Raw genomic sequence first — 27,799 nt, 5'->3', positions numbered from 1 at the left:
ACAGAGCGCGAAATTGCGATGCTACTGCCCGGATTAGGCAAAACTGTCTAATTCCATTCAGTTTTGCCTAATCCGGGCAGTAGCATTGCAATTTCACAACTTTCCCGCATACGGTTCTAAGGGCTGCTATAGACTCAATGGTGGAAGAAGAAGAAGAAGAAGAAGATAATAACAAAAAGAACACTAACGATTACAGTTAGGTGCCTATGCACTTTCGGTGCTTGGCCCTAACAAATGACCAATGAAAAGCTCTAAAACAATTTTTTCACTTGGGCAGATACAGAATCATTTTGTTGTCACTAGTCTGACACACTGAGTGAGGTCTTTTGGATACAACAAATTAAACAAAACTTTGCTTCAGCCATCTCCCTGTCACCAGTTTGAAGTCAAATGTCCCCTTTGACGTCCACTTGTCCTTGCTCTGATGATGTTGATGGCCAGAACTTCAGAAGTGTTCTGAGTAGCTGAAGGTCTTTGCTAAAACCCATGTTCAATTAATATGGCATTTTCAATAAAATATACATAATTATCATATTTTTGTAAATGTACAATTTTTAAATTTATATGAGGGGGAAAAATAGTGCTACATGCTCAAGTTGTATGCTGTTTATGATATATGAATTTTCTGCATCTTTTGTTGAATTATGAGTCAAGAATAGAATATACCATAGACTGTATATTAATAACAAGATAAACCTGTCGTCAAAAAGAGAAAGGATCTTGGATCTGATCATCTATCTTATTCTAATCAAACCCAAAGCTATAGAACTACAGTGTAAAAGTTATTTTTTTCTGCAGTATAAAATGCAAATGCAAAAGTAATGTAGTGTAGTGTTCAAAACTATTTATAAACAAAACTTTCAATAATGTACAGTAATTTATGCATAAACATAGACATTAATACAAACTCACATTAAGTAATTTTCAAACCAAAGAACCTTTTGGTGCAAAAATTTTATTTTTTTCTGTAAGTCTTTTTAAATGTAACCTTTTTGGCTTAAATGGTTCTTTGGAGCTGAGTAAAGAACCCTAGGGTTCTATATAGAACCCCAAAGAACCCTTTTTTCCAAGAGTTTAGGCAAGTAAGTTTGTTCTGTCCTCTAATCAGACTTGACAAGCAACTTTCCAAGAGTGCTAATATTTGTCGGTAGTATAACAGCACTGAAATATTTCACTTTTTGTATCACTCCAAATTGTGGAGTCTGTTTGCTACATAGAATTCCAATTGTATTGTTCACAACATTGTATCCAAACTACTTCTGTAGCCAAAGAAAAAAAAAAATAATAATAATAATAATAATATATATATATATATATATATATATATATATATATATATATATATATATATATATATTTATAATATTTGGTCTTAAATGTATAGGAATAGTTTAATAAAAAAAATATCTCATCATTTGCTCACCCTCATGCCACCCCAGATGTTTAGAATTGTTTAGAACAAACATAGATTTATAGAAGAATATCTCAGCTCTGTAGGTCCATACAATGCAAGTGAATGGTGACAAAAACTGTCAAGTAATTTTTATTTGTATAGCTCCTTTCACAACACACATCGTTTCAAAGCAGCTTTGCAGAAAATCATGCACTAACAGAAAATTAAACTGTAATGTCTATAATGTCTTAGTCATCTTTGTGTAGTTTGATAAAATATGATTGTGACTTGTGTTTAAAAATATGTAATTAAATAATAACTGTATTTATAACCCCAGTGAGCAAGCTGTAGGCGACTGTAGCAAGGAACACAAAACTCCATAAGATGTTGGTTAATTTGAGAAAAATAACCTTGGGAGAAACCAGACTCACTGTGGGGGGCAGTTCCCCTCTGGCCAACATCATGAATATAATGCCATTATTACTTGTGTATAGTTCAAGTTATGGTTTAAAGTTATTAAACTAAGTAAGTGTTAAGGGTCAGTGTTTAAACATAGATTTAGTAAGAACTGTAAAATGAATGACTAATGTCTTTGAAGTCCATCCTGGATTAACTGCAGAAGTTCACATAGATGCAATTGTCCTTGTTAGTTGGCTGATGAAGGTTTTTGTTGGCAATTAATTGATAGTCTATGTATTCCATTTAAAGAGTGTAGTCCATCATTAGACCGAGGTGATACAGGCAGAGGTCAGTTAGGTGCATCGCAGTTCAACCTGGCTGGTAATTTCGGTGAAGTCTATCCTAAATCCAAGGTTCAGGCAATGGCATATGAAGGATCCCATGTCTTATTGTTGGAGTTGTCATCAGTTCATCAATGAAGTCCATCGTATTAGGCTGAAGTGATGTTAGGCTGGCACCGGCTGCTATTAGCCATAATCACACAGCGACGCATGGCAGTGGAGTCCAACACGAAGCAGGAATGGAGCTGGATCCAGCCGGATCTGGTGACCTCAGTATAGGAGTCCCGGGGTTGAGACAGGGAAACAAATAGAATAATATTAGCATAAATGCCATTCAGTTTATTGCAGAGTTATAGATCACAATCAATTTTTCTGGTTTTCTGGTTCAGGCAAACCTAACTAAATCAGCCTAATTGTGAGTTGAAGGATAAATTAGAACACGAGAAAAATAGATGAGTCTTTAGTCTAGACTTAAACTGAGAGAGTGTGTCTGCATCTCAAACAGAGTTAGGGAGACTATTCCATAGATTAGGAGCCAAATATGAAAAGGATCTACCTCCTTTTGTGGATTTTGATATTCTAGGAACAATTAACAGGATAGAATTTTGCGATCGTAATGAACTTGATGGAATATGTCATGGTAGAAGGTCACTTAAGTACTGCAGAGCTTGACCATTTAATGCTTTGTATGTAGTTAACAGGATTTAAAAATTAATACGGAATTTAACAGGTAGCAAATGTAACGATGACAGAATGGGGCTAATATGATCATATTTCTTGGTTCTCGTTAGCACTCTGGCTGCTGCATTTTGAACCAATTGATGTTTAGTTGCTTGCTGGACATCATCACAGTAATGCATTAAAATAATCTTGTCTTGAGGTCATGAACGCACTAATTAGTTTTTCGTCATCAGCAACAGAGAGCATGTGTCGTAATTTAGCAATATTTCTTAGGTGGAAGAATGCTGTTCTACAAACATTTGTAAACTATACATTTTTACCTCTGCAGTCTCCTTGGCGATCAGGATTTCAAGTTCGATTACACTTCCTAGCGCCATCTAGTGCTCTGCACATATGTCAAGCACTAGGAAGTTTAATCGAAAGTGAAATCATGATTGTGCCTAGAGACTGCAATGGCTAGTTGTACAGTAAAAGTAAATAGTTACATTTTGGTCTGTTCTCACTTAAAACCAATTGTATTGCTTAAGAAGACATGGATTAAAATACTGGAGTTTTATGGATTACTTTTGTGCTGCCTTTATGTGCTTTTTGAAGCTTCAAACTTTTGTTACCCATTCACGTGCATACTATGGACCAACAGAGCTGAAATATTCTTCAAAAAAATCTTTGTTTGTGTTCTACAGAAAAAAGAACATCAAACACATCTAGGATGGCATGAGGGTGAGTAAATGATGGGAGAATATTAACTTTTGCGTAAAGTTACTAGAAATTAAAGGGAAAATGAGTACATTTTAGGATGTTAAAATACTTTCTCCTACCCATTTTAATGTGTAGAGTCAAATTAATCTGTTAGTAGGTAGGTTGATTTCCCAGAAGTGGCTTCGTGGCACTATCAAAACATTGCTTTGTTTGTTTGATCATCCCAACCAGCCCAACATAGCAACACTGGCTTGTTCAACGGCAGCAGTCTGGGGTGGGACTGTCTGTTTGATCTGTCCAATTACAGAATGGGAAAGTGTTGATGAAACCTGTTTGAAAACAGTTATTATTTTTGCAATTCCGTTTTGGTGATGCTAGTGGTTCACCTGTTGCATAAAAGCAACATCACACTCACGTGGATGTGATTACCTGTATTCCCCTGTCTATGGCGAATGGCAAATAAAATAAATCCTGTAGCATTATGTATATGTGTAAAAGAAACTCAAGCAGTGTTGTCAGAGCTGACTGCCATGGTCTATTTAAAGAGACAGAGAAATACACCAGCAGGATTGCTGCCCGTGTCATCTCCTGCCTGCATTAGAACCAGTCCAGATGAATGAGAGCAGCCAGTTGTGATTGTAGCTGTTGTCTTTGGCAGCTATTGCTTGTGATGGTGATGTATGATGTGTATTAATGCCGTGGCATGTGTGAGTTGTGGGCAGCATGTAGGCTTATGACTCTGTGCCCGGAGAATGCCAGTGATTGGTGTCTAAGATCAGCTGTGCACCCCTGGCAGATGGTCCAGGCTAATGGGTGATGAATGAGCTCTCAATCCCCCTTAGTCATCGTGTGTGTGTGTGTGTGTGTGTGTGTGTGTGTGTGTGTGTGTGTGTGTGTGTGTGTGTGATACAGGGATCTAGGTCCAGTGCAAGGGTCCATAGCTTTGGAAAACGGGACAATGCCATAAAGAGAAATCCCAGTGTTCCTGTGGTGGTTCGTGGATGGCTCTACAAACAGGTAAGACAATTTGTTCAATGAGCTTGTTTATTGATTAACAGAGCTTTAGTTAAATATTCTCTTTAACTCATTTAACAGGAAGACAGTAGAGTTTCTCTACTCATATCTCTGCAACATATAATGGTTATGCTTCAAAACCTAGAGACCCGTGTACCTTGATGGCCTTTGTTTGGGCATTATGAACAAATTTTAACATTTGGAGGTTGAAACATGCCTGTGATGTCCAAAAATGCTGTCTAGGTTTTTGAAACATATACACACGTAAAGTTTTATATGTTAAGAAAATGTCAGAATTATATTTAACAGGGCTGTCAATTTAGCACATTATTTAGAGTGATTTATTACAAAATATCACAATTAATCATGCAACCTGACCCATATGTAAATTCTGTAATAAGGGAACAACCAATGGAGAAATACAAGCTTGAAGAAGCATCTTCACATTTTTTAATTGTCAGTCAGCACAGCCCCAGCTGCTACTACAGGACTAAAGAACTGTTCACATAGGGCATGTTCTTGTGTTTACAATAAGATGGTTGGTGTGCAGTTGAATGAAGCAAACATAAAAGTTTTTCATAATTCAACAATTTTTAACTTGACACTGCATCATAAAATCATGGCACTCATTGTGCAAGACGATAAATGTGTTTTTTTTTTTAATTACTGTTTGATGCATGTGTACATAGACAAAACTTTTATACATAGTGTCGACAGAATGCAAGAATGTGTCCTGTGTGAACTTGCAACAAACAATGGTGGTGCCTCAAAATTTAGGAAGCTGCTTACCTAGATAGCATTGTCAGGCATTATAGGTATTTTAATATTTGAATTGGACATTTAAACCTGCCTATGATACCCAAAATGCTGTCTACTATAGGGAAGCTTTTGAAACATACAGTGGTTGGGCCTTCCATGGCATGAAAACATCCAAAGTATATTTACCCAGATAGAAAAAATTTAGGTTTGGTTTAACTGGAAGAGAAAACATTGCTTCACTGTCAGGGAGAAGTGTTGTGAATTGCCTGTTTGAAGATCAGATGTCTTCAGCTACCTAAGGCTGCCTATGTTTTGTACTTTCAGGACAGCACAGGGATGCGGCTGTGGAAGAGAAAATGGTTTGTTCTGGCTGATTATTGCCTCTTCTACTACAAAGGTGAGTTGCTCTACCGAACATCAATTGTAATCACAGATTCACACAGACATTTACTTTCCAACTTTTCTCCCATATACAAAACATATGACGCGTTCACATTGACAGTAATGTGTAGTGAAAAATGACTGAAGTCATTAATTGACAATGAGAGTTGGCGAGTTGAAACACGAGTCAATACAGTTACATACAATTTAAACGTTTTATTTCAGTCAGACTAAAATTATAATTCATCATTTTATAATGTCATGTGAGTGTTTTAGCCAGAGTGTTTGATGTCGGACTTACAGAACTAGATCTCTAGCTCTCATATATTTACTTTAATCAGACAACAACTGAAAGACAGAGGTAACACGCAACGTGTATTTAACAGTTCCTCAGCTGACTTCCTTACAATATTTGATTATGCATTGTGTCACTTGTACTTGGAAAGACAGATAAAGACTTTGGGCCCTATTTTAAGAGTGCTAGCACTAAGTGCAGTAGTATACCACAAGTCATAAATGCAAAGTCAATAGGCATGGCCATGAAATTTTGGTATTATGGTGCAAGCATCCACTAAGCCTAGACGCAAGTGGGTTTGGCGAAATCGCGTGCCCGCAAGGTGCTAATGGGCTGTGTCAAGTGCAATTTTATTCGGAGGTTCTTCTCCAGTTAATTCAGTGTCTGCGTCTTATTATATAGAGATGCAAGTGAGTGACAATTCTGCAGGCGTAAACACCTTGTTGATGAGAGAAGTCAACGGAGAATAGCCAGAAAGTTGACAGAGCTGACAGAAAGGCTACGGTAACTCAGATAAACACTCAGTTACACAATTGTAGTGAGCAGAATAGCATCTCAGAATGTACAACATTTCGAACCTTGAGGTGGATAGGCTACAACAGAAGGAGACCACGTCAGGCACTTTTTTAGGACGATAGGTTTCCTAATAAAGTGCTCAGTGAGTGTACATATAATGGCAAGGATCATTCCTAGTTCTACTGATTATATTTGCAGTACTTTAGCTGTGCTCAGTCCCTAGAGTTAAACAAGAAAAATCTGAAAGTAGTTTGCTCATGGAAATTAATTAGTTTTGGGGGTTTCTTTCTTTCTTTGCTTGCATATAAATTTTTCATAAATTTATATGGATGTAGTCTATCCTCATTTTCCATTTAGTCTGCTCTTCCCTGCTCCAGTGCCCCCCGGCCCGCGGCTCACTCAGCTTGGAATGTCACCTCCAAACATCCTTGAACTATTTTTAACCCATTGCGTCCTAATCCAGCCACCCTTATCACTTACATATCAACCCACCACACAATCTGTTTCAAACACAACCACTCATAAACACACACACACACACACACACACACACACACTTGTGCGACAGACCGCAGCGTCCACTGGAAAGTAACAATCAGGGTGGAACTAAGAGGCAGAGCATAGCTAAACTTAAATGTGTGAATTGTGATGATGTTATTATAGTGGTGTGAGAACGACAGGTCAGAGAGTACTGCATGCCATGAAGGAAGAGTAAGAGAACTGCAAGCAGAGCATTACAAACCCAGACTGGACAGCTCAACAGGGTGTTTTTTACCCCGCAGACAGCCGTGAAGAGTCACTGTTGGGTAGCATCCCTCTGCCCAGCTACACTATCTCTTCTGTGGGTCCTGAAGATCACATAAGCCGCAAATATGCCTTTAAGGTAAGATCTCAGTTTGCCACCAATAGCTACACACTTAAATTCTAATAAAAAATTATTACTGACCACTTTGTTAGTGTTTCTTTTTTGTCATTGTAATCCTCAAATTCTCACTGTTAAAGGAAAATTCTGAAAATCCTTACAGTATCCTTTTTGAACTGTTGCTTTTATCCAAAGCTAATTACATTGCATTCAATATATACATTTTATATGTTTGTGCGTTCCCTGGGAATTGAAATCATGATCAATTTTGGTTGCTAGCGCCATGCTCTACCAGTTGAGCTACATGAACTCTATTGACCTCTGTCCCAGGCAACCAATTTCCTACATAGCTGTGTTAGTTTTATGACTTCATGATATCACTCCACACTCTCTTTCTTATCACAGAATAAAATAAATTAAACTCATATCAGTATTTCATGTTTATTTATTTATTTTGGTATGTAGCCATGTAATAAGCTGGATAGTAATCTGTATAGTCAACCAGTCATTATTATCACAAATTAAATTGCTTTAGTATGATACAGTCCTCTTTTAGGTGTATTTTGCGATAATCACTGGCTGCTTGTACAATATAATATCCTATACTTATTCATATTTTTTTCTTTGCATTTTTCCAACCTGTTCCATTTTTGCCAGTTTTGACAGTGTTTGTTGGCTGTCAGCTGTGTCAATTCCGCTTGATGCTTTTGTCCTTTTTGTAATTGCTGATTAATTTGAGTCACACTCTGCAGTTGTGAATATTCATGTTTCATTGCCTTGTGAGGCTTTAGCCCTGTGTGTGCATGCAGGCTTTAATGCAGACAGTCTCAGTCAACCATTTTTCCAATAAGGCCATGCATTTGTTCACAACCAATTATCCAGGCTGTTTGTATACAAGTAAGACTCTCTGTTGATTTGGTGCTTATATATGTGCATATATGTATTTGTTGGCGTTTTAGAATACCTTAGCAATGGTTTGTGTAGTTTCATCCCCTGCAGCATGTGCAGTTTATTGTTCTCCTCATGGAGTTCATGACACAGAGTGAATCTATGGGTCTGTACTTTGTGCACAGCCTGAGGGCAATAAGGTTACATAACCAGTCTGTACCTCTCTCTGCCCTTCTCCTTCCTGCCCCTGTTCTCACAAATGCAAATGAGATATTTGTTAACGTGGGAGCGGAAGGAGATGACATTCCATTTTTTTAAAAGATCTTAACGTTTTTTTTATTGACTGTTGATCTCAGTTAAAGACCTCTTTGAAATTGCCTGACGAGTTAATTTTTTTCCTCCCTGTGTTGACATATTTCCTGTTGAAACAGGAAGTTTGTTGTGGAACATATTGAAGGGATTGTCACTTTAAAAAAAATAGCTATTAGGCTTTAGTTATGATACAGTCATAAACCTTGTCTTGCTACTTGCTAGTCAGTTTTAGGTGGTATTAAGAACAGCATTCTCAGTCTGGAAAGCATCTGAGTGGACAAAAAATCTGTAGTGCAAGATGAGACACCAATATTTTTGGTCCATTTTCCCATATGTGTATCTGCTAAAAGTACATTTTGTCAGATTTAAAGCTTACAAAAGCATATAAATTAATAATTGTTCCCAATTTGAAATCTCTAAGTCCTCATAGTGGTGCTGTGACTCGCCTTAATCTGGGTGGCAGAGGAAAAATCTCAGATGCCTCCACGTCTGAGACGTCAATCCATGCATTTTATGACGTGGCTTGTTGAGCGCATTACCACGGAGACCTAGCGTGTGTGGAGGCTTCACGCTATTCTCCGCGGCATCCACACACAACTCACCACGCACCCCACCGAGAGCGAGAACCACATTATTGCGACCACAAGGAGGTTAACCCAATGTGACTATACCCATCCTAGCAACCAGGCCAATTGCTTGCTTAGGAAGCCTGACTGGAGTCACTCAGTTCAAGTGGATTCGAACTTGCGACTCCATTTGTGGTAGTCAGCATTTTTACTTGCTGAGCTACCCAGGCCCCCACATATAAATTACTTCTAAGATAATAGGCATTGACTAAGGCCCTGTTTACATATGGTAATTAGCTGTGTAGATGCGGTCTGATCACAAGTGGACAAGCAAGACATACTGTATTAACGTTTACACCTGGTTTTAATATGCGTCTCTATTGACCACTTGTGTTCAGATTTTGAGGGGAGGGTCTCTCCTCAAAATTAAATTTTGTTGATTGACAGTTGAATATAGTTTACACTATGAGCCCAGTGTGGTCACATGTGTTTTCGACCACTTTCATGAGCTTCTTGAGGTCTTTAAACATGTAGCAAGCCATCGCTTTCTCACTTAACAGCACTCTTCTTTCTAATTTACTTCCTTAACATATAACCATACATAGTATTCGGTGTCACACCATTCTCCAGGAGTATTGTTTAAAAAACTGTTCACCCTTTTGTTGAATAGCTTGCAGTTGGAGTGCATCACACATTCTGTTGCCAGTTAAGGATATATGCCGTAAGCTTTGCACATGAGGGAATGTTTACCTTGGAATCTGGATGTAGATATTTGGTGTTGAGTGACTCAGATGGGCAGCCAAGACTCTGTAATTTGTACTAATCCCTTATCAAAGAGAAGACTTACTGGAGTGAATTCAGCTCAGCCAACAAACTCGCCTCACATGCTGGTAGACAGATGTGGCCAAGGGACTGAGACTGTTTCACTGATTCTGCAACGATCCTCTAGATATCGGTATGAATGTGGGACAGACGTGCAGCATGCTTTTCCAACTGCTTCTTAGCTAGGCAGACTTGGGCTTTGTATATATCTCCTCTGGCTTCTAACTGTGGGCATTTGTGCTTTGTGTTGGGTTGCAGTATATTTTGCAGTCTGGCGAGTTGGTCGAGCTGTTCCGCTTCTGCTATTTGTTTCTGACACCCTCTTATGTTGATGGCCATGACAGTCCTTAAATTATACTGGCAGTTTCCCAGTACTTGCATGTGCACCTTTAAACAGGAAAAGCCAATAGGTTTTGGTTCAATCATTGTCCTCTATTTGCTGAACCATGTCCTTCTTCTGTTCCCATTGGTGGGCTTCCTGCCTGTGAAGAGACACTGAGAGTCCAGAAAGGCTCAGAAACACACTCAACATCATCTGTAAATAGGTACACCTTTAACTTTAACTTTAATACTAGTTACAAACTCTACTACAACCTTTGGCATGTGCTTTCAAAACTCCTTTGGAATGTGTGGGACTTTTCTCACTCACAATATGTCCTCTTATTGAGATGATGTATGTCTATGTGAAGAGAACAATATCTTACAGACAGATTTGCCATACACTTTATTAAAGGAATGGTTTACTCTTTACTCACCTTCATATATTTTAAACCAGGATGATTTTCTTTATTCTTTGGAACTGGAAAATCATGCAGGTTGGAATGATATTAGGGTGAGTAAATGATGACAGAAAATAACTTTTTGGGTGAACTCTCCCTTTAAAGTTTAACCTCTGGCTATGACCAAGATTTGTATATTGCACAATGGAGTCAGCAGGAGTCTGTTGAAAGATTGGTTAATCTAAGCAAACAGAACCTTTTTAATAAAAACTAATTGTACCGGGGTGCTGCATACTTCTAATGGATCATAGATGGCATAATAGAAAGTGCTATTATTAATCTAAAAGCATCTTAAATAGCCTGACAAGGAAGCATCATGCTATTGTTAGCGGCTTGTATTGTTTTCCTCCTGTGTTTACACATGTGTGCTTCGTGCACACTGCTGTTTTGGCGTGCACACCCATAATTTTACCCTTTCGAAACACGTAGGAGCTAAAAAGTCCTTCTAAGCACATAAGAAGAACTTAAGTTCCTCAAGTGCAAAAACGATGAAAAGTAGTAGTTTTGAGTAAAAGTTCCTAAAATGTGCTTTAGTTCCTGCAGTGGGTAAGTGCTTACTGATAAGGCCTGAGATATGTATTAATATCACAGAGAATTAACTTGTGCATGTGTCATGCATTTGACTAAAGAATAGTCCACCTTAGCTTATTAATTACAGTGTTAACATGAAGAGACTTTTACAAAAAAGATTAAACAATTTTTGTGCATGTATTTTGTTATATCATTCTAATGCATTGTGTTTTTCTATGTTAGTGCACATCCTATTGAAGACAGTACAGTACACTCCTCACCCTCGCTCATGTCGTTCCCAATTTGTAGACATTTTTAAGAATGTGCACACTGCTCTTTTACATACTATGAATGCAACTAGTGAAAAGGTTCTGTAAAGCTCCATAAAAGCATCATAAAAACAAATGTTGTATTTCAAGTCTTCTGAAGCCATATGATAGCTTTGTGTGAGGAACTGTCAAAATGTCTATAATAAAATCATGAATATCTTGCCCTCTGTAATAGCTCTCAAATCTCAGAAGTTAGCATGTAATGACACCGGATTTGATTTGATGCATTTTTGTCTGTTTTGGCTTGACAACCCAATGGTCACTATATATTTTGGTGTGAACATTCTTTAAAATATATTTTGTGTCGCACGGAAGAAAGTAAGTCATAAGGGCTTAGAACGGCACTAAGGTGAGCAAATAGTAACAGCATTTAAATTTTGGGGTGAATTTTAAGGGTATGATTATCATTTGTTTGAAGAAAGTGGATCGAGGTTACTTCAGTGGTTGTTTATGGCTGGTATGTAGCATCTGGTCACCTGCAGTGGTCCGGGCCCCCTGCATGATTCAAACCTATCAGCCATCTGTCTGAAAATTACAGCTCTATAGCAGAGCTTTCCCACCGTGGACAATTAAAACACAGGCAGCAACTTAGCACCTCACTGCTTGCCTTTAATAAGCTAGTCATCTAAATAAACGTGTCTTTGTGTAACTGTGTATTTAGTGTTGTGCTTTTTGTTCACACTGAGAGAGAGAGAGAAGGAAAGAATTAGTCAAGTAGGCAGTTCGGATGTCTCTAATGAACTGTAATTGTCACTTGGTTTCGTTTTACAAGATTGAACACAGCAGACATTACTCTCTCTCTCTCTCTCTCTCTCTCTAAATCTAGTTTTAATTAGGAAATTGGGGGTTGAGTTCACAGTAATTACAACTGTGTTTGTTCTTCTCTGTTGTATGGCAATCTACAATGTTGTTTTTTATTCTCTTGATAACCTAAAAACTAAAAATTATTATTAAAATTTGTATAAATTATTTATTGCTTTTTTCTTATTGGATGGTGTTGTGCTTATTCTAATTAATCTTCTGATATTTGGCTTTTTCCTTAATTCTTTATACTGACTCCTATATCTTTACCTGATAAGCTATGTTCTGTCAGTGTTTGTGTGTGCTTATCACAGTGTGTGAATCACGTTAGTACCACATTTGCTTCGTCTTGGCTTGACCTGCAATTGCTCCTTTAGTTCATATTTACTTCCTGCCTCTCATTGGTATGTCTGTCTCGTTGTATTCCTCCTCGCCTCTAATTATCCTGGCCGCATCCATCTGAGATGCTCCTCTGGGCCATACGTATTTGCTGATGCTGCTTTAATTGAGTGTTTTTCTTTTGGCCACAGCTTGACTCATTTTAGTGCTCTCTATCTCTTTTAGGCTACACACACAGGGATGCGCTCTTACATTTACAAACAGAGCTCTGTGATTGGCTCGCAGGCGGAGCACACTGGGATGAGGACATACTATTTTAGTGCGGACACACAGGAGGACATGAATGGCTGGGTCAAGGCCATGAACCAGGCTGCACTCATGCAGACCCATACGGTCAAGAGGTCAGTGACATTACAAGTTGTCCGAACTGTGTCTACGTTCCAGAGGAAGTTTCTATGTTACTGTATGATCTACATGCAGTGGGGTCCAAAAGTGTAAGACCACTAGTGACATTTTGTTTTCTAGTTTAACCCCCTGAGACCCCCATGTGACTGCTATGTGCATTTCATTACCCTTTTTAGTTTTTGTAAGTAGTACCTATTAAACAAGCAAAAAAAAAATATATATTTTCTTAGAGCAAGTAGTTTCCCTAAAAACTGATGTCCACATATTTTTAATAAAACCAAGCTATAGAAAGTCAGATTTGTTTTCATCAAATTGTTTGTAAAATTTCCAGGAGTGTTGATTATTCATGTTTTTGAGACGTTAAAGACATTATATCAGACATTAGCATAAATAATTCTGATTCAAAGTAATGGCCAGCATAATCTAATTACTCCCAACAATGTTACTGCTATTATCCCATGTCTGCCATGAGTGTATCAAACATCATCTGCAGCCAGAAACTGGACTTTTGGTCAGATTTTAGGATCGAATGCACTCAGCTGTATAGAAAGTTTTGATGCTTTGATGCAGAATATTTCTTATTTATTTTAAGTCATAATGTTAAGTCAAAATCTTTGTTTTCAATGATTCAAAATCCTCAAATCTTCAGTTAATTCCAAGTTTAAATTAAAGCACTCTCAGACTTTTGGACCTCACCATATGTGTTTGTCTCCAATTCTGTCTGTCTTGTTTGATTGAATGCTAATTTACTTTAAAAAGGCATCCTCTTAGTCTCTGTGGGTTAGTGTGTGTTTGTGTGTGTACGCAGGTTTGGGTGGTTTACGAGGACATTTCTAGTGTCCCCATAATTCCAATAGCTTTAAAAACATACTAAACAATGTAGAAAATGTAGAAAGTTTTTTTGTGAGGGTTAGGTTTAGGGATAGGCGATAGAATCTATATTCATACAGTATAAAAACAATTATTTCTATGGAGAGTCCTCATAAGGATAGCCGCACCAACTTTGTGTGTGTGTGTGTGTGTGTGTGTGTGTGTGTGTGTGTGTGTGTGTGTGTGTGTGTTTGTCTTTAATTGAGTACTGTTTGCACTGCACTGCCGTTAGAGTCTTCACTTGTGTGTCAAAGGACATTGCATGTCTGTAAGAGTTTGTCATGCTGTCAGTCTTGTTGATTGACAGTGACACCACAGTGTGTCTTGCTCTGCCATCACAGAAGAGACAGACGGTATTGAGCAGTGGCTTAGCTTTCTGTCTTACCACTCTGATGTCTGGTCCAGCCTCACTTTCAAGCCTGAGCACACTAACATTGTATGTCCAGATAGATACTTTGAACAAACTCCAAAACTAAATTTCCATGCTGGTAAACGTATCTGGTTAGCTCCAGCAAAGCCTTTCTGGTGATTCTGATTGACCAAAGAAGTCTTACTGGTTAAGATAGTTAAGCAAGTATTGGTGATTTTATAAAGACTTTTTTAGAAAAACTTTTTTGTCAAATAAAAAATCTAAACTATATCCCTAATCCCAAACTACAGGTTGACCGATATGGGTTTTATAATGGCCTTTACTGATGTCTAGAGCAGTGTTTCCAAAAATGTTTCTGCCATGGCACACTTTTTACAATTAAACAAATCCCATGGCACACCTCTATCCCACTGTCCCACATAGCCATTGTTGATAGTTTTCCTTTTCAAGAACTTCCATGTTTTCTGTCCATTTTAGTTGCGTTTACTCGTAATGTTTGAAATTCGGCTATGCAAAAAACATAAGTCACGTAGGTACGGTAATGAGATCACAGGTGGCAAGAGTGCTAATTGGGTAATGAATTAAAAAACACATTTGAATCTTTTCTTATTTTTAGATTTGTTCTTGCAATTCCACAGCAAATAATTTTTTATTTATCTATTTATTTACATGGCTCCAGACAAACATTTAAGAGTGGTAGCACCGTTGTTAAATTCTACAAAAGGTTGCACCAGCACTTGAGTTGGTCGCACCGGTCCAACTGAAGGAATATTTGTTTTCTTTCACGGTTTCATTCTTTTTATCAGGATCTTGATGATTCAAATACAGTCATCTGAAGACAATCAAAGCCTTTTTCTACAATCAGAGGGCATTAGAAAAGATTTTACACAGAAGGAAAGTTCCATTGTATCAATAGTTTTAACTGTGGCATTTGTAATAAGATCATAGTAACCAAACGTAAAAGCATGATTAGCAGTAACCATAAAACAAATAATGGGTTTTTCATAAGATAAACACATTCTGAAATTAAATTGTATTCTCCCACTACTATATTGGTAAATATTTTTTTTATATCTGTGATGTGTGGATTAAACCTTACACTTTCTGTCTGTTCACTGTGTAGATATCTCCTTTATTCCTTTTCAATGTTGTTTGGAATGTTGGGGCTGTTTAATGCAATTTTAAACTAGTTTAATCATCGACACAGCCCGTGCTTCTCGCAGCTCTGTTTATGATGATTTATGCGGCTGAGCGCTCGAGACCGGTCCACGTGTAAATGCAGGTCTCTGCGCTGATCTGTCCATTGAGCAGCACTTACTGATCCGGTTAAAGCTGTTTCCTTTCGAGTTTGGAACTTTTGCAGTTTGATATTTCTCATACAGAACAAAAAACAACAGAGCACAATCTGAGAGTCAGCCAACTTTGTAGTCGCACCAATGCGACCTCTTGCAAAGTTTAATCACTCTGTTAGGAAAAATGGTTGAAAAAGTAGTCTCAGTCCGGAGCCCTGATTTATTTTATGGAATCTGATAATTTTCCATGGCACACCTGACAAGCTTTCACAGCACACTAGTGTGCCACGGCACAGTGGTTGGGAAACACTGGTCTAGAGAGAAGGGTGGTCAATGTCCGATATAATGCTGATGAAAACATAATTTAATTCTAGCAAAAAATATGTACACAAAAGATGGTCCCTAAAATCTGTTTGGTTGACAGAAGTGTTATATCAGGACCATGTACTGATCCAGAAACATATCCTAATAGGCAAAATCACGTTGACCCACTAGATATCCCATGCCGGTGACCAGCATTCATAAAACAATATATTCTGGTGACCAGTTATGTTGGTCTTTTGAGCAAGGTAATGACTGTTGCCTTATTTCAGCCATAAAAAAAATTGTACTGCTGGTGATGTCGTTTAACAAGGCACTAAATTGGGATCGCACCAGGATTTTTGAGTTGTCATAGCAGCTCAAATCTAATGAGGCTGGTGTCAGCTTGAGCTGGCAGTCAGCAAGGCAGAAAATTAGACTGTGATAGTCCAGGCTAAAAAGCTATTCTGAGTCATTACTTTTCATAACTCTATGTGAGAACTAGTGTTTTGTGTAGTTTTGCCTACTTTTCCAAGGCGTTCTTGTGTATACCATTTGTGTGCTAATTTAAATATAATCAGTCATGCTTACGTCTTGACGTTCATGTCTGACTGTATGAATGTGTCTAAGCTATTTGCAAATGTGGCAATTTGAGCAAGTATCCTTAGTAAATCACTATCAATATGCCCACAAACTGCACACACAATTTGTTAGACAGCAAATTAGTACACTTTATTTATGCATATTTAAATCAATAATGATATTGTTTTCCTAGCAATGACGAATAATTACATCTCTAAGAATGTTTCTAAGATAGTATCAAGTCTAAACGAACTTTTTTTTATTTTTTATGTTAAAATAAATGGAAATTTGTAGACACACTTTTTGTGCGTCTGAATGCACATCCACTGGAGGTTATTTCTTTTAGTTAGTTATTATTATTAGTCATGATGTAAAGTGAACTCTAGTAGGCTTGACAAGCCCCCAGTGGCCATCTCTTCTCAAAATGTAGTTTCATTGAGGGCCTGATTTAATCAAGTCACTATTATACTGCTATGTACAAAATATATTTGAACCAGGAATTAAACCAACTCTTAACGTCTTACATGTTAGTGCTAGTGCTGGCTCATTTTCCTTATATAATCTATGTTTAAAGAAAACAAACACTTGATTCTTGATTTCATTGTTCAACAAACAATTTGGTGCACATTTTGCATATACTGTAGGATATGTTAGCACGTTATGTTTATACTTTATGTTTATCTTTGCACAGAAATTGCCAGACTTTTCCATCTGTCGAATAAGATTTTTATTTTTTTGCTTTTTCTGAAAAATTAAATAAAATATGAGTGGCCTATCTCCACTGGCCAAAACTCGCAGCCACAGTTCTAGATTGTTCTGGGTGGTTGCCAGGGTGTTGCTATGGATCTATTAATGTTCTGAATAATTTTAAGCATGCTTTTATATGCTTGCTTGTGTGTTCTGGGTGGTTGCTATAGGTAGTTGCTTACTAGCCCAAGCCAAAGGAGCCCACTCTCACATCTCTTTGATATTCTGGTACCTACATATGTCTCGGGTCTTTAGTGTAAATATATTGGGATCTGGCCCATTTAATCAACCTCCTGTTGAAAAATTGTCTGTCAGATCTTTTAATTCTTTTAACTTGATACAGCATCTTAAAAAAACATGCAGAGTAGATACGCTTACATGAACACCAGGAAGCGGCTTATTGCGAGAAAGCAGCTTTCCAGTTTACATGCACTGTATAAATGGTGGCTCAGTCAGTTAGCAGCTTTCTCCATAGCAACGTTATTTCCCCGTGACCCTTGTATGTATAACTAACATGGTATCCGAGGAAGAATTTGCTGTTTTATTGTCCGTTGCTTCCCTTTATTTCCAGATATTCCAGAGTTGTTGCTGTTTTGTTTCCTTAACTTTGCATCGCAACCTGCAGCGGAATTGTGCTGAAATAGTGGGGTTTTTTTCTTACATTAAAATTCTTGAATTCCCCTAGTGTGCAAGCACATATATGTGAAAGTGAGGGATAGATATTTTACATTGGTGTGTATAAATTAGTATAGTTTATAGTGTATGTGCTTTTCCCATTGTACTCTGATAATGAATTCTTTCCGCTGTATCAACTTGTTGTTGGGCTCCATCCTATGATGTTTTTTATGAGGTCTGTTCACGCACATGTGTGTTTATGTGTTTACATGGCCAAATTAAGCCGCATTCTCGAGGACAAACCTAGGTGTGTTAAACCGCTTTTTCTTAATCCCTCACGCGCCATAAGGAAATCGCCGTTCTCGTTTGCATGATGATTCAGAACGATGCTTTGTGCAAATACCCTGGAATAAACCATTAACTTAAATGCATGTAAACATGGCCAGTGAGAAGTTGTGCAAAAGTCAAAAATCTATCAAGCTCATGTTTACTTTAAAAATGATTTTTTTAAACATTTCAAATGGATGCAAAAAAGCATTCTGTGTGAAAACCGCCTAATGTGTTGTAATAGACAACACAAACAGGAGATCATTACAGAACGTCTGAATCCTCTAGCTTAAACTATTTTTTAATTGAATCTAATGTGAGACTGGTGACTTTAAGTTGATGGATATATTTACTGTAGCTTGATGAGCATTTTACATTAGGTTAGACAGTGAATGCTTGAACCCTGTATGGTTCAGACTCCATGCTGTGGAATGGTGTTAATCTAACAGTCCTGACATGTGATCCAGCAGTCTGATAACAGCATCTGATAAAAGACCCATAAAACTTCACTGACCTTTGCACCTGCCATGCCTTTGCCACATAGAGAGGAGCTGGATCAACCAGATCAAGTGGACGTTTGTGAGAAACTCACGCAGCAGGCTGTTCCTCAGACAAATCACATCAACAGCTACGTAATCCCTGAACCTGAGGTAATCCAGAGTGGTGTGCTGCTTGAGGAGAAGCCAGAGTGCTTTGTGGGAGAGATCCAGGTCACCCCTAGAGAGAAGGAGCTGATGAGGGGTAAATCTCCAACTAGCAGGACGGTGGAGGTGGAGATTGTAGCTCCAGTGTCAGCACCAGTGTCTCAAGTCCCTTCTCGAGCTCCTTCCAGGGCTGTTTCCACTCCTCCGAACTTGCTGGGGAACGGAGCTCCCTTGGAACAGAATGGAACCGGCATGGTTGGGTATCAGAGGGGGGCAACGCCTTCTTCTCAAACTCCAGTACAGAGGAGGAGTGCTCTAGAAAAGGTGGAGAACTGGGTCAAAGTGCAGAAAGAAGAGCGCCGGGGGTGAGTTTGCAAACACATATACTTCCATATGTAATCATGTGAAAAGAAATACAGACATACATCTATATGTCTTTCATTTAATTGTAATGGGAGAAAGATGCCCTGAGTTGTTCCTGCCAGGCTACTGAGAAGGATATAGCTGCAGGCAGAGCTCCAAAAAGGAACACTCTTTTGGAGATTCCACCCCCATTTTGGAGATCTCAGGCCTGCAGCTATACATACTTGAGGCTACTCAGCCTTACAGGGTATGTATGGTTAAGGGATGGGGGATTCTGCTGCCTTTCAGGGACAGTTCCAGGCACCTTTGTACAATGGGGACAATATTTGTGCTACTATTAGTTGCAAGAGTTAGATGTTGCTGCAAAGAGTCAAATAACATGTCGCCCCCTAATGGTCTTAAACAGTGGATTTGCTTCAGGATGCTTATCAGACATCAAGTGACAACCTAACACAGTACTATAAATGATTATTGTACAAAAATAAACAAAAATGTTCAAATATCAAACATTAGTATGAATGTTACTATGAACTTTACATGCCCAACAATATAAAAAATTATTAGTGAGACAACTGACAATTTTGTAAATGCTTAAACAAGAGTGTGATTTAATAATATTGTATTAATATTAGCCATATTACCAAGAGACAGATTCATTTACACCAACATGCTGTTGACTTTTAGTGGACAGATTGCTTTTGACTGTGACAAGATGAATAAGACTTTATTTTGCATTTCTTACTATGCAAGTATATATAGTTAGTTGCATTTTATTATTTGCATTTAGCATTGTTCTTTCCCTGCTGTCCAATCAGAACAGACCTGCAAACCATTTTTGGGCCCTGACACACCAGTTAAAAACCACTGATATAAATCATAATCGGCATCACAGAGAACAGCGGCCACTGTCTAGGTTGTCCTTAACAGCCCCAAAGTATCTAAAAAAAAACTATTTTGTTTGGTTATTTACACAGGTTTGTTTCTACTGATGGCACTCTCCCACGCCAGACCCCTTCCATTTATCCAAAGTACGGTACAATGGAGAAGTACCAGTCTTTACCTAAGACCACATGGCTTAGCCCCACTACTGCCCACCGTCAGGTACCCAGTGAATACAAATACTCCCATGACCGGCTTAATCACTTTCAACTGATGCATGGAAATAGCCAGCGTCCCCCGGCACACAACAAAACTGTGTGGCAGCTCTACGAATGGCAACAGAGACAGAAATATCGCCATGGCAGTCCCACCGCCCCCATATACAATCCAGCTCCAGACTACTCCACTGCTGTATCGTCCACCAGGGTCAACTCAGATGTCTCTCGTTCCATCTCTGTGCCTCCGACACTGGCAGACATCCCTCCACCTGGGCCACCAGGGCCCAGGCTACTGTCTCCTCGGAGACCCCACACACCCGCAGAACGCGTAACAGTCAAACCTCTGGAGGACAGACTCACCGTGGAGGTGCCACCATCAAACTCTCCACACCGGTCACGCTCATATAAGGTCAGCAGGTGACAACTGCAACCATTTACATGCTTACACTGCACAAAATCTTTTTTGAGTAGTACTTTTCTCTTGTTTTCCTTTAAAAATATCTAAACATCCTTCAAATTTGACACATGTATTTGAGAAGCAAAAGCTAGCAACATTTTGTAAAGTTTATGCTTAAAACAAGAAAGATAGTGAAAATGGGAAAAATAAACTTGCTTTACCACTGAATAAAATGTGTTTATGTTCCGCTGACACCTACAGTAGTGGCATTGATGCAGCCTCATGCAAAAACAGAAGTTATCATTACTGGTGTCATTGTAAAAACTCACTATTCACTGTCAGCCATGATTAATTTATTAGCGAGTTAAATCATCCAATTACAATAGATTAGTGCGATAAAGCGAGTTATATTTGGCTGGTCATGTGATCTCAACATTATTGCACTCATGAATATACACCCAGCACCATTTGTAGGATACAGCATCTCTGAAAAGTCTTCATCTAATGATTTTTAAACATTTTTCAAAAATACTTTTCTACTTTTTTTATTTCTGTTTAAATGTTAAGCAATTAGAAGAAAAACAGAGTGCTCCTCTTAGCATAAATCTCATAATTTATTTTAGATTTCTCTGAAAACAAGACATAAAAGGATAGTTCACCCCAAAATGAAAATTCTCTCATCAATTTACTCACCTTCATGCATCCCAGATGTGTACGACTTTCTTTCTTATGCTGAACACAAATAAAGAAATTTAGATTCATATGCTCTATGTTCTTAAAATGCAAGTAAATTGGTACCAACATTTTTAAGCTCTAAAATGTGCATAAAGGCAGCATAAAAGTAATCCATTGGACTCCAGTGGTTAAATCTGTATTTTCAGAAGCGATATGAAAGGTGTGTGTGAGAAACAGGTCAATATTTAAGTCTTTTTTACTATAAACTCAGCCCGCTGCCAATTAATTGGTGATATGCACGAAGAATACAAATCACCAAAAACAAAAGAAGAATGTGAAAGTGGAGACTGATAGTAAAAAAAGGACTGAAATATTGATCTGTTTCTCACCCACACTTATCATATCAGTTCTGAAGACATGGATTTAACCACTAGAGTCTTATGGATTACTTTTATGCTGCCTTTATGTGCATTTTGGCTCTTCAAAGTTCTGGCCACCATTCACTTGCATTGGAAGGACCTACAGAGCTCAAACATTCTTCTAAATATCTTTGTGTTCAGCTGAAGAAAGAAAGTTATACACATGTGGGATGGCATGAGTGTGAGTAAATGATGAGAACATTTTTACTTTTGGGTGCTCTATCCCTGTAATTTAGCTTCACAAGCAATTCTATCATATTTTAAAGAGGTTTAGATATTTTTCTTAGGAATCAAGACAAAAATACTAAAAGAGAAATTAAGTTTAGCAGTGTATCCATATAGTCTGCATTCTCACTTCACTATCCACAGGTGAACAACATTATTTATCACACTGCAAAAACCTGTTTCCTAACCTGAGATCAATTTACAATTTAAGTAAAATTGCATAAAATACACATACATTGTGTTAGGTCTATGCTTAAAGCAAGAAAAAAAACACTTTACCATTGGGGTAAGAAAATGTACATTTTACAAAAGTACAATTGTTTAGAAGTGCCTCCCAGTGTCTATTTCCTTCATTATTTATTAAATAAACTAATCTCAAGATATATACTCTCAAATTATTCTATCTTCCACCAGTTTGCTTCTTAAGTTTAAATTGATCATGTTAGATATTTTTACTGGAAAACAAGACAACAATACTGATTAAGAATGATTTTTTTGCATTGTATGTTCACTGTTTTGACATGAATGCGGCCCAAGCATCTAAGCTTTTTCCTGGACAAAGGATGTCAAGCTTTAATGCAATGCTATTTGGGTTCAAAACTCTCCTTTAGAGCAAAAGTGCTAAAGTTTGAATGAAGCATATACTTAGAGCCATCTTGTTGGTCACTAATACCACTCAGAAACCTTTCTCAGAAAATATTTCAAAGACAGATTCCCAGGATCAAATATATCAATGTTTTCAAACTGAAAACACTGGTCTAACAGTCTGCAACAAAGTAGTCATTCAGAACAAAATATTAGTGGTATCTTCGTAATGGTATGAGTGCCAGACTCAGAAAAGTGCTTGAGTGGGATGATGAATGTGTAGTTCATTAATTTACTCTCCGTTTAAAATACTTTGTTACATCACAAATGAGCATTTTGCCAAGCAAGCAGATATGTTTTTTCCAAATGTATGAGGATTTCAAACATGACTGCATCTGTGATGGTTATTAAATCTAAATGTTACAGTGGATATGTTTTAAGTTATTCAGAATATTATTTGTGTGTGTGTGTGCGTGCGTGTGTGTGTGTGTGTATTAACATGTTACATATTATATCCATTAATACAGCAGACACTTACTTTACTATGTGAGAAATATCACAACGGTGCATTTAATCTCTGCATATACAGATATACAAAATTGGAAAAATAATTGCAGCTGGGGGAATGTTTCTGGGAAACCTGTTTTAAAACGATTACTAATTACTTTTGTAATTCTGTTTAAGTACACTAGTGGCACAGAAATGACACATTCCCCCATTAATGAAATAAGTAAAAAAAAAAAAATGTATAAAAAATACAAATGTTTGCATTTAATTATTTTCTCTCTGTCTCCCTTTCTGCAGTCGGCAACAATAGAGAGACGCTCAGTGCCTCCATCTGGCTACATAACACACACAGTCAGTGCACCCAGCCTTCATGGAAAAACAGTAAGACATTTTATCTGCACAAATTTCTATCATGAGGGAAACGTATTTAGCAGTTTTTTTTACTTTTGTGTATATCTAGTTTGTACTGTATGAATTTAGTTTGTTCACCATGGTTATGTAGTTTGTCTCTTCTGTTTTCATGCATCTATTACAAAAAATGTTATGTAAGTGCAATATAAGTGCCATAAAATGGACCACACCCAATAAACTTCTTAGATAAGTTTATCTTTTTGTTATCTCTTGGTTCAATGCAATAAGTCAGAATGATTGTCTTCTGTTGGTGGAGCCAATTATCATCTTTTCATGCCATTAGCAGGCATCCGTCTACAGTAAATAACCTTATAACGTAACTCTCTCTCTGTCCTGATTGTCCCCTCGTGGCCTGTGCTCCAGCCGGAGGAGCTCACCCTTCTCCTCATCCAGTTACGGAGACACCAGGCCATGATGGCGGGTGTGCGCAATGATGCGCAGGCCCACCTCCAGCAGTTGTCTTGGTCGAAGGTTAGGGCTTTGCCTGCCCAGCTAGCTCTTATAGTCTGCCTCTGCTGCCTGGCACTCTGTGGCTATGTAACATGATGCTTTTCTGTATCATAGTATGGCATGCCGTGCTATAGGCATGTGTTGTCTATATAACTGGTTTGAACCATTTTGTGTACTACTGTACATGAGTGTGCTTTACTATTGCTCCAAAGTATGACAATGCAAAGATCATAAAGTTTTGCTTGCATGAAGTAGATGTAAGCTTGGAGTCTGTTGTCTAGATTAAGCAGTGTGTAAATGGCTGACGAGTCAGGACAAACCACTAGTTTGACCTGGTTACAGTATCATCGTCAATCATCCTCTGCCTTATCAATAATGGCATAATCAATGTGCTTTGTTATTAATAGCAATAATGTGTGTGTTAATGTATAATTTGTCATGCTGTCGATTACCACAGACAATAAATATTGCTCATCTCTCAGTGTGGAGAAATGAAGGGACTACATGTTTAAAGAAAATCTGTACTGTATCATACTGTATCAAAGTATGTAAATGGTTTCAGAAGAGGGAAACGTGTGTGATAGAATTGCTTGCCAACCTTATCAGTGCAAAGTTACACTCACTGAGCACTTTATTAGGGACACCTGTACAACAACTTATTCATGCGATTATCTAATCAGCCAATCGTGTGGCAGCAGTGCAATGCATAAAATCAAGCAGATACGGGTCAGGAGCTTCAGTTAATCAGAATGGGGGAAAAATGTGATCTCAGTGATTTCGATAGGGGCATGATTGCTGGTGCCAGATGGGCTTGGGTTTGAGTATTTGTGTAACTGCTGATCTCCTGGGATTTTCATAAACAACAGTATCTAGAGTTTACTCAGAATGGTGCCAGAAACAAAAAACATCCAATGAGGTGCAGTTCTGCGGATGGAAACGCCTTGTTGATGAGAGAGGTCAACAGAGAATGGTCAGACTGGTTCAAGCTGACAGAATGGCTATGATAACTCAGATAACCACTCTGTAAAATTGTAGTGAGCAGAATAGCATCTCAGAATGCACAATATGTAGAATCTTGAGGCAGCTGGCTACAACAGCAGAAAACCACATCGGGCACTTTATTAGGACCATAGTGTTCCTAATAAATTGTTAAGTGAGTATATATCCAATCACCTCAACAAGGGTGGTTCTAGACCATTTTGACTGGGGGGACCAGGGTGGGGTCAGGTGTGCTTTTGAGGGGGACAACCGTATTATACCTTAAATGTCCCCTGTTCACATGTAAAACATAATTTGCTGTTCCCCGTCTGTCGCTCTCTCCACGTTGTGTCGGAGAAGCGACACTAGGGGTCTCTCTTGAGCGCCGAATATGCCTCTGATCCATTGAAAAAAGGCCAATGAGAAGTTGGCAGTCAGTATTTGCATTCCCGGCCCCCGGACATACGGGTATAAAGGCGAGGCAAATACTAGAGTTCATTCAGAAATTTTCTTCGGAGCCGATGGTTGTGCATGCTGTTCGCGTGAAACACACCCGTTCCTGTATTCCTCTGACGCTACTGCATGCTGTTGGATTGAGGGCGCTCAAACTATTTTATAAGCGAGCATCCATGCATGCCTTTTCAGCTTGTATCCCACAATCACTAGAAGAGGCGAGCAATGCTAGTTTTTTATGGTTATTTCGATTTTAGAAAAAAAAAAAAAGAACGATTAAGCTGTATAAAAGTGATGAGGAATTCAAGTGCTTCCACTAAAAGTGAAGTAATAATGAATTTTAAGGTAATTAATTTATCTAGATGCTATTATTTATCTTCAGATGCAAGCGCTATGTAACAAGGGCATCTGTGGTAACAAGATGTAATTTTATGACATGGTTGTGTGTCCCAAAACTGTCATCCTGTCTTATTACTTAATTGTGTGTAACTCACCAGCAAAGTTTGTTAATTGTAACGCTGCTATTGTTTTGGTGCCAGTGCAGTGTTTGATTCAAATTTCTGTTTGTTTTGAGTCACACCATGCAATGTTTCTCCTATCCCTTACAGGCTGATGATACATACATTCACTTGAAGAAGGACCTGGAATATCTAGATCTGAAGGTGGGACCTCTCCTTTTCTTTCTTACTCTTCGAGACTCACTCTGCTCCTCCTTTCCAAATTTCCACTATCTTTTGAAACCCTCTGTACTAGCACACTTACACAGCATAGAAACATCACTTGGGCGAGGAATCAAGTACTTTCTTTATCTCAGAAGATTTTTTCATTTAGTATGAAAAGAGTAATTTTTTGGTGACACAATTTGGACTTCGATTGGTAAAGGGAATTTTTTCTTGCACAAAAAGAGATGTTTAGTAGAATTAGTCACTATTTACTTTCATTGTATGGACAAAATATGCAGTGAAAGTTGATGGTGACTGAGGCTAACATTCTGCCTAACATCTGCTTTTGTGTTCCACGGAAGAAAGAAAGTCATAATGGTTTGGAACAACATGAAGGATGGATGTAAAGACCAGTCCTCCATTGACTATAACTGTCTATCTCCGTTTGTCACAGATGAAAAGTTTAGAGCCATTGATCCTCATGGTTCACGGTGTGTTACAAACCTGCACTGCGGGGGGTTTGAGACCGCTCTGGAACGTAAGAACTATCGCCATCCAGAGTTCCCATTGCTTAACATGGTGCACATAGCTTTATGTTGGCACAAACATGGCACATGCACGCCTGTCCTACCTGCCCTTTTTGAGTGATATGTTTTGCTATGGGTATGTGTGATTGGTTAATGAGTTAGGTCAGTTAGATGGACGGATGAGCTGATTGCATGTGTTGTGCAGGTTACAATAAATATTTATTTTTCTGATTCTCTCTTTCTCTTTCTTTAATTAACTATTAGTCTTAAAGGTTCTATCTTAGAACAGTGGTTCTCAAGCATTTCAAGCCAAAAAACACTTTTAATCAAATCAAAACATTCAAGTACCACCTACTCACAACAATCTTCTCTCCAATTCTTTCAGCGTTGAACAAATTGTCATCACACTATGGAGCCCCTTAGAGGACAAGGCAGGATTTTGTTCTATAGTTTACGTGCCCTCGAAATAGTTTGTAGTCTCTCGCAATACATTTTGCATGCCATCGCAATAGTTTGCGTTCCCTCACAATAAGTTTTGCATGCCATCGCAATAGTTTGTGTCTCCTTGCAATAAGTTTGCATGCCCTCGCAATAGTTTGTATGCCCTCGCAATAATTTGCGCTCCCTCGCAATAAGTTTTGTGTGCCCTCGCAATAGTTTGTGTGCCCTCGCAATAAGTTTTGCATGCTATCGCAATAGTTTGTGTGCCCTCGCAATAGTTTGCGCTCCTTCGCAATAAGTTTTGTGTGCCCTTGCAATAGTTTGCGCTCCATCGCAATACATTTTGTGTGCCCTCGCAATAGTTTGCGCTCCCTCGCAGTAAGTTTTGTATACCATCGCAATAGTTTGTGTGCCCTCGCAATAGTTTGCGCTCCCTCGCAGTAAGTTTTGTATACCATCGCAATAGTTTGTGTGCCCTCGAAATAGTTTGTGTGCCCTCGCAATAGTTTGCGCTTCCTCGCAATAAGTTTTGTGTGCCCTCGCAATAGTTTGCATTCCATAGCAATATGTTTTGCATCCCCTCAAAATAAGTTTTGCCAAAAACTATGGTAGACTACAGTCTACAACATTACTATAGTAAAACCATAGTTAAACTGGTATTTGCATAGTAAAACCATAATCACAAAATGTTTTATAACCATATTTTTCGTTTTCCTGTATTATCACTATGGTTTCACTACGAATATCATGGTTTAAATATGGTTACCATAG

General features: G+C 38.2%; 1 protein-coding gene across 4 annotated transcripts in view; it reads left to right on the top strand.

Moving 5' to 3' along the window:
• LOC127661428 (pleckstrin homology domain-containing family A member 7-like) overlaps positions 1-27,799 on the top strand; it is a 131,465-nt gene that overhangs the window by 83,017 nt on the left and 20,649 nt on the right. Inside the window, exons 6-14 of one of the 4 annotated variants that reach the window (XM_052152132.1) lie at positions 4,426-4,530; positions 5,611-5,683; positions 7,261-7,361; positions 12,972-13,087; positions 18,739-19,203; positions 20,176-20,707; positions 23,404-23,487; positions 23,881-23,988; positions 26,007-26,060. In XM_052152132.1, coding sequence (XP_052008092.1) covers positions 4,426-4,530; positions 5,611-5,683; positions 7,261-7,361; positions 12,972-13,087; positions 18,739-19,203; positions 20,176-20,707; positions 23,404-23,487; positions 23,881-23,988; positions 26,007-26,060 — 1,638 coding nt within the window. Of the gene's footprint in view, positions 1-4,425; positions 4,531-5,610; positions 5,684-7,260; positions 7,362-12,911; positions 13,088-18,738; positions 19,204-20,175; positions 20,708-23,403; positions 23,488-23,880; positions 23,989-26,006; positions 26,061-27,799 lie in introns of all 4 variants that reach the window. The other 3 variants (XM_052152130.1, XM_052152134.1, XM_052152133.1) reach the window with 3 other exon arrangements.

The sequence above is a fragment of the Xyrauchen texanus genome, chromosome 21, assembly GCF_025860055.1.
Source record: "Xyrauchen texanus isolate HMW12.3.18 chromosome 21, RBS_HiC_50CHRs, whole genome shotgun sequence".
Classification (NCBI taxonomy): Eukaryota; Metazoa; Chordata; class Actinopteri; order Cypriniformes; family Catostomidae; genus Xyrauchen; species Xyrauchen texanus.
This window is presented reverse-complemented; position numbering and strand designations above follow the sequence as displayed.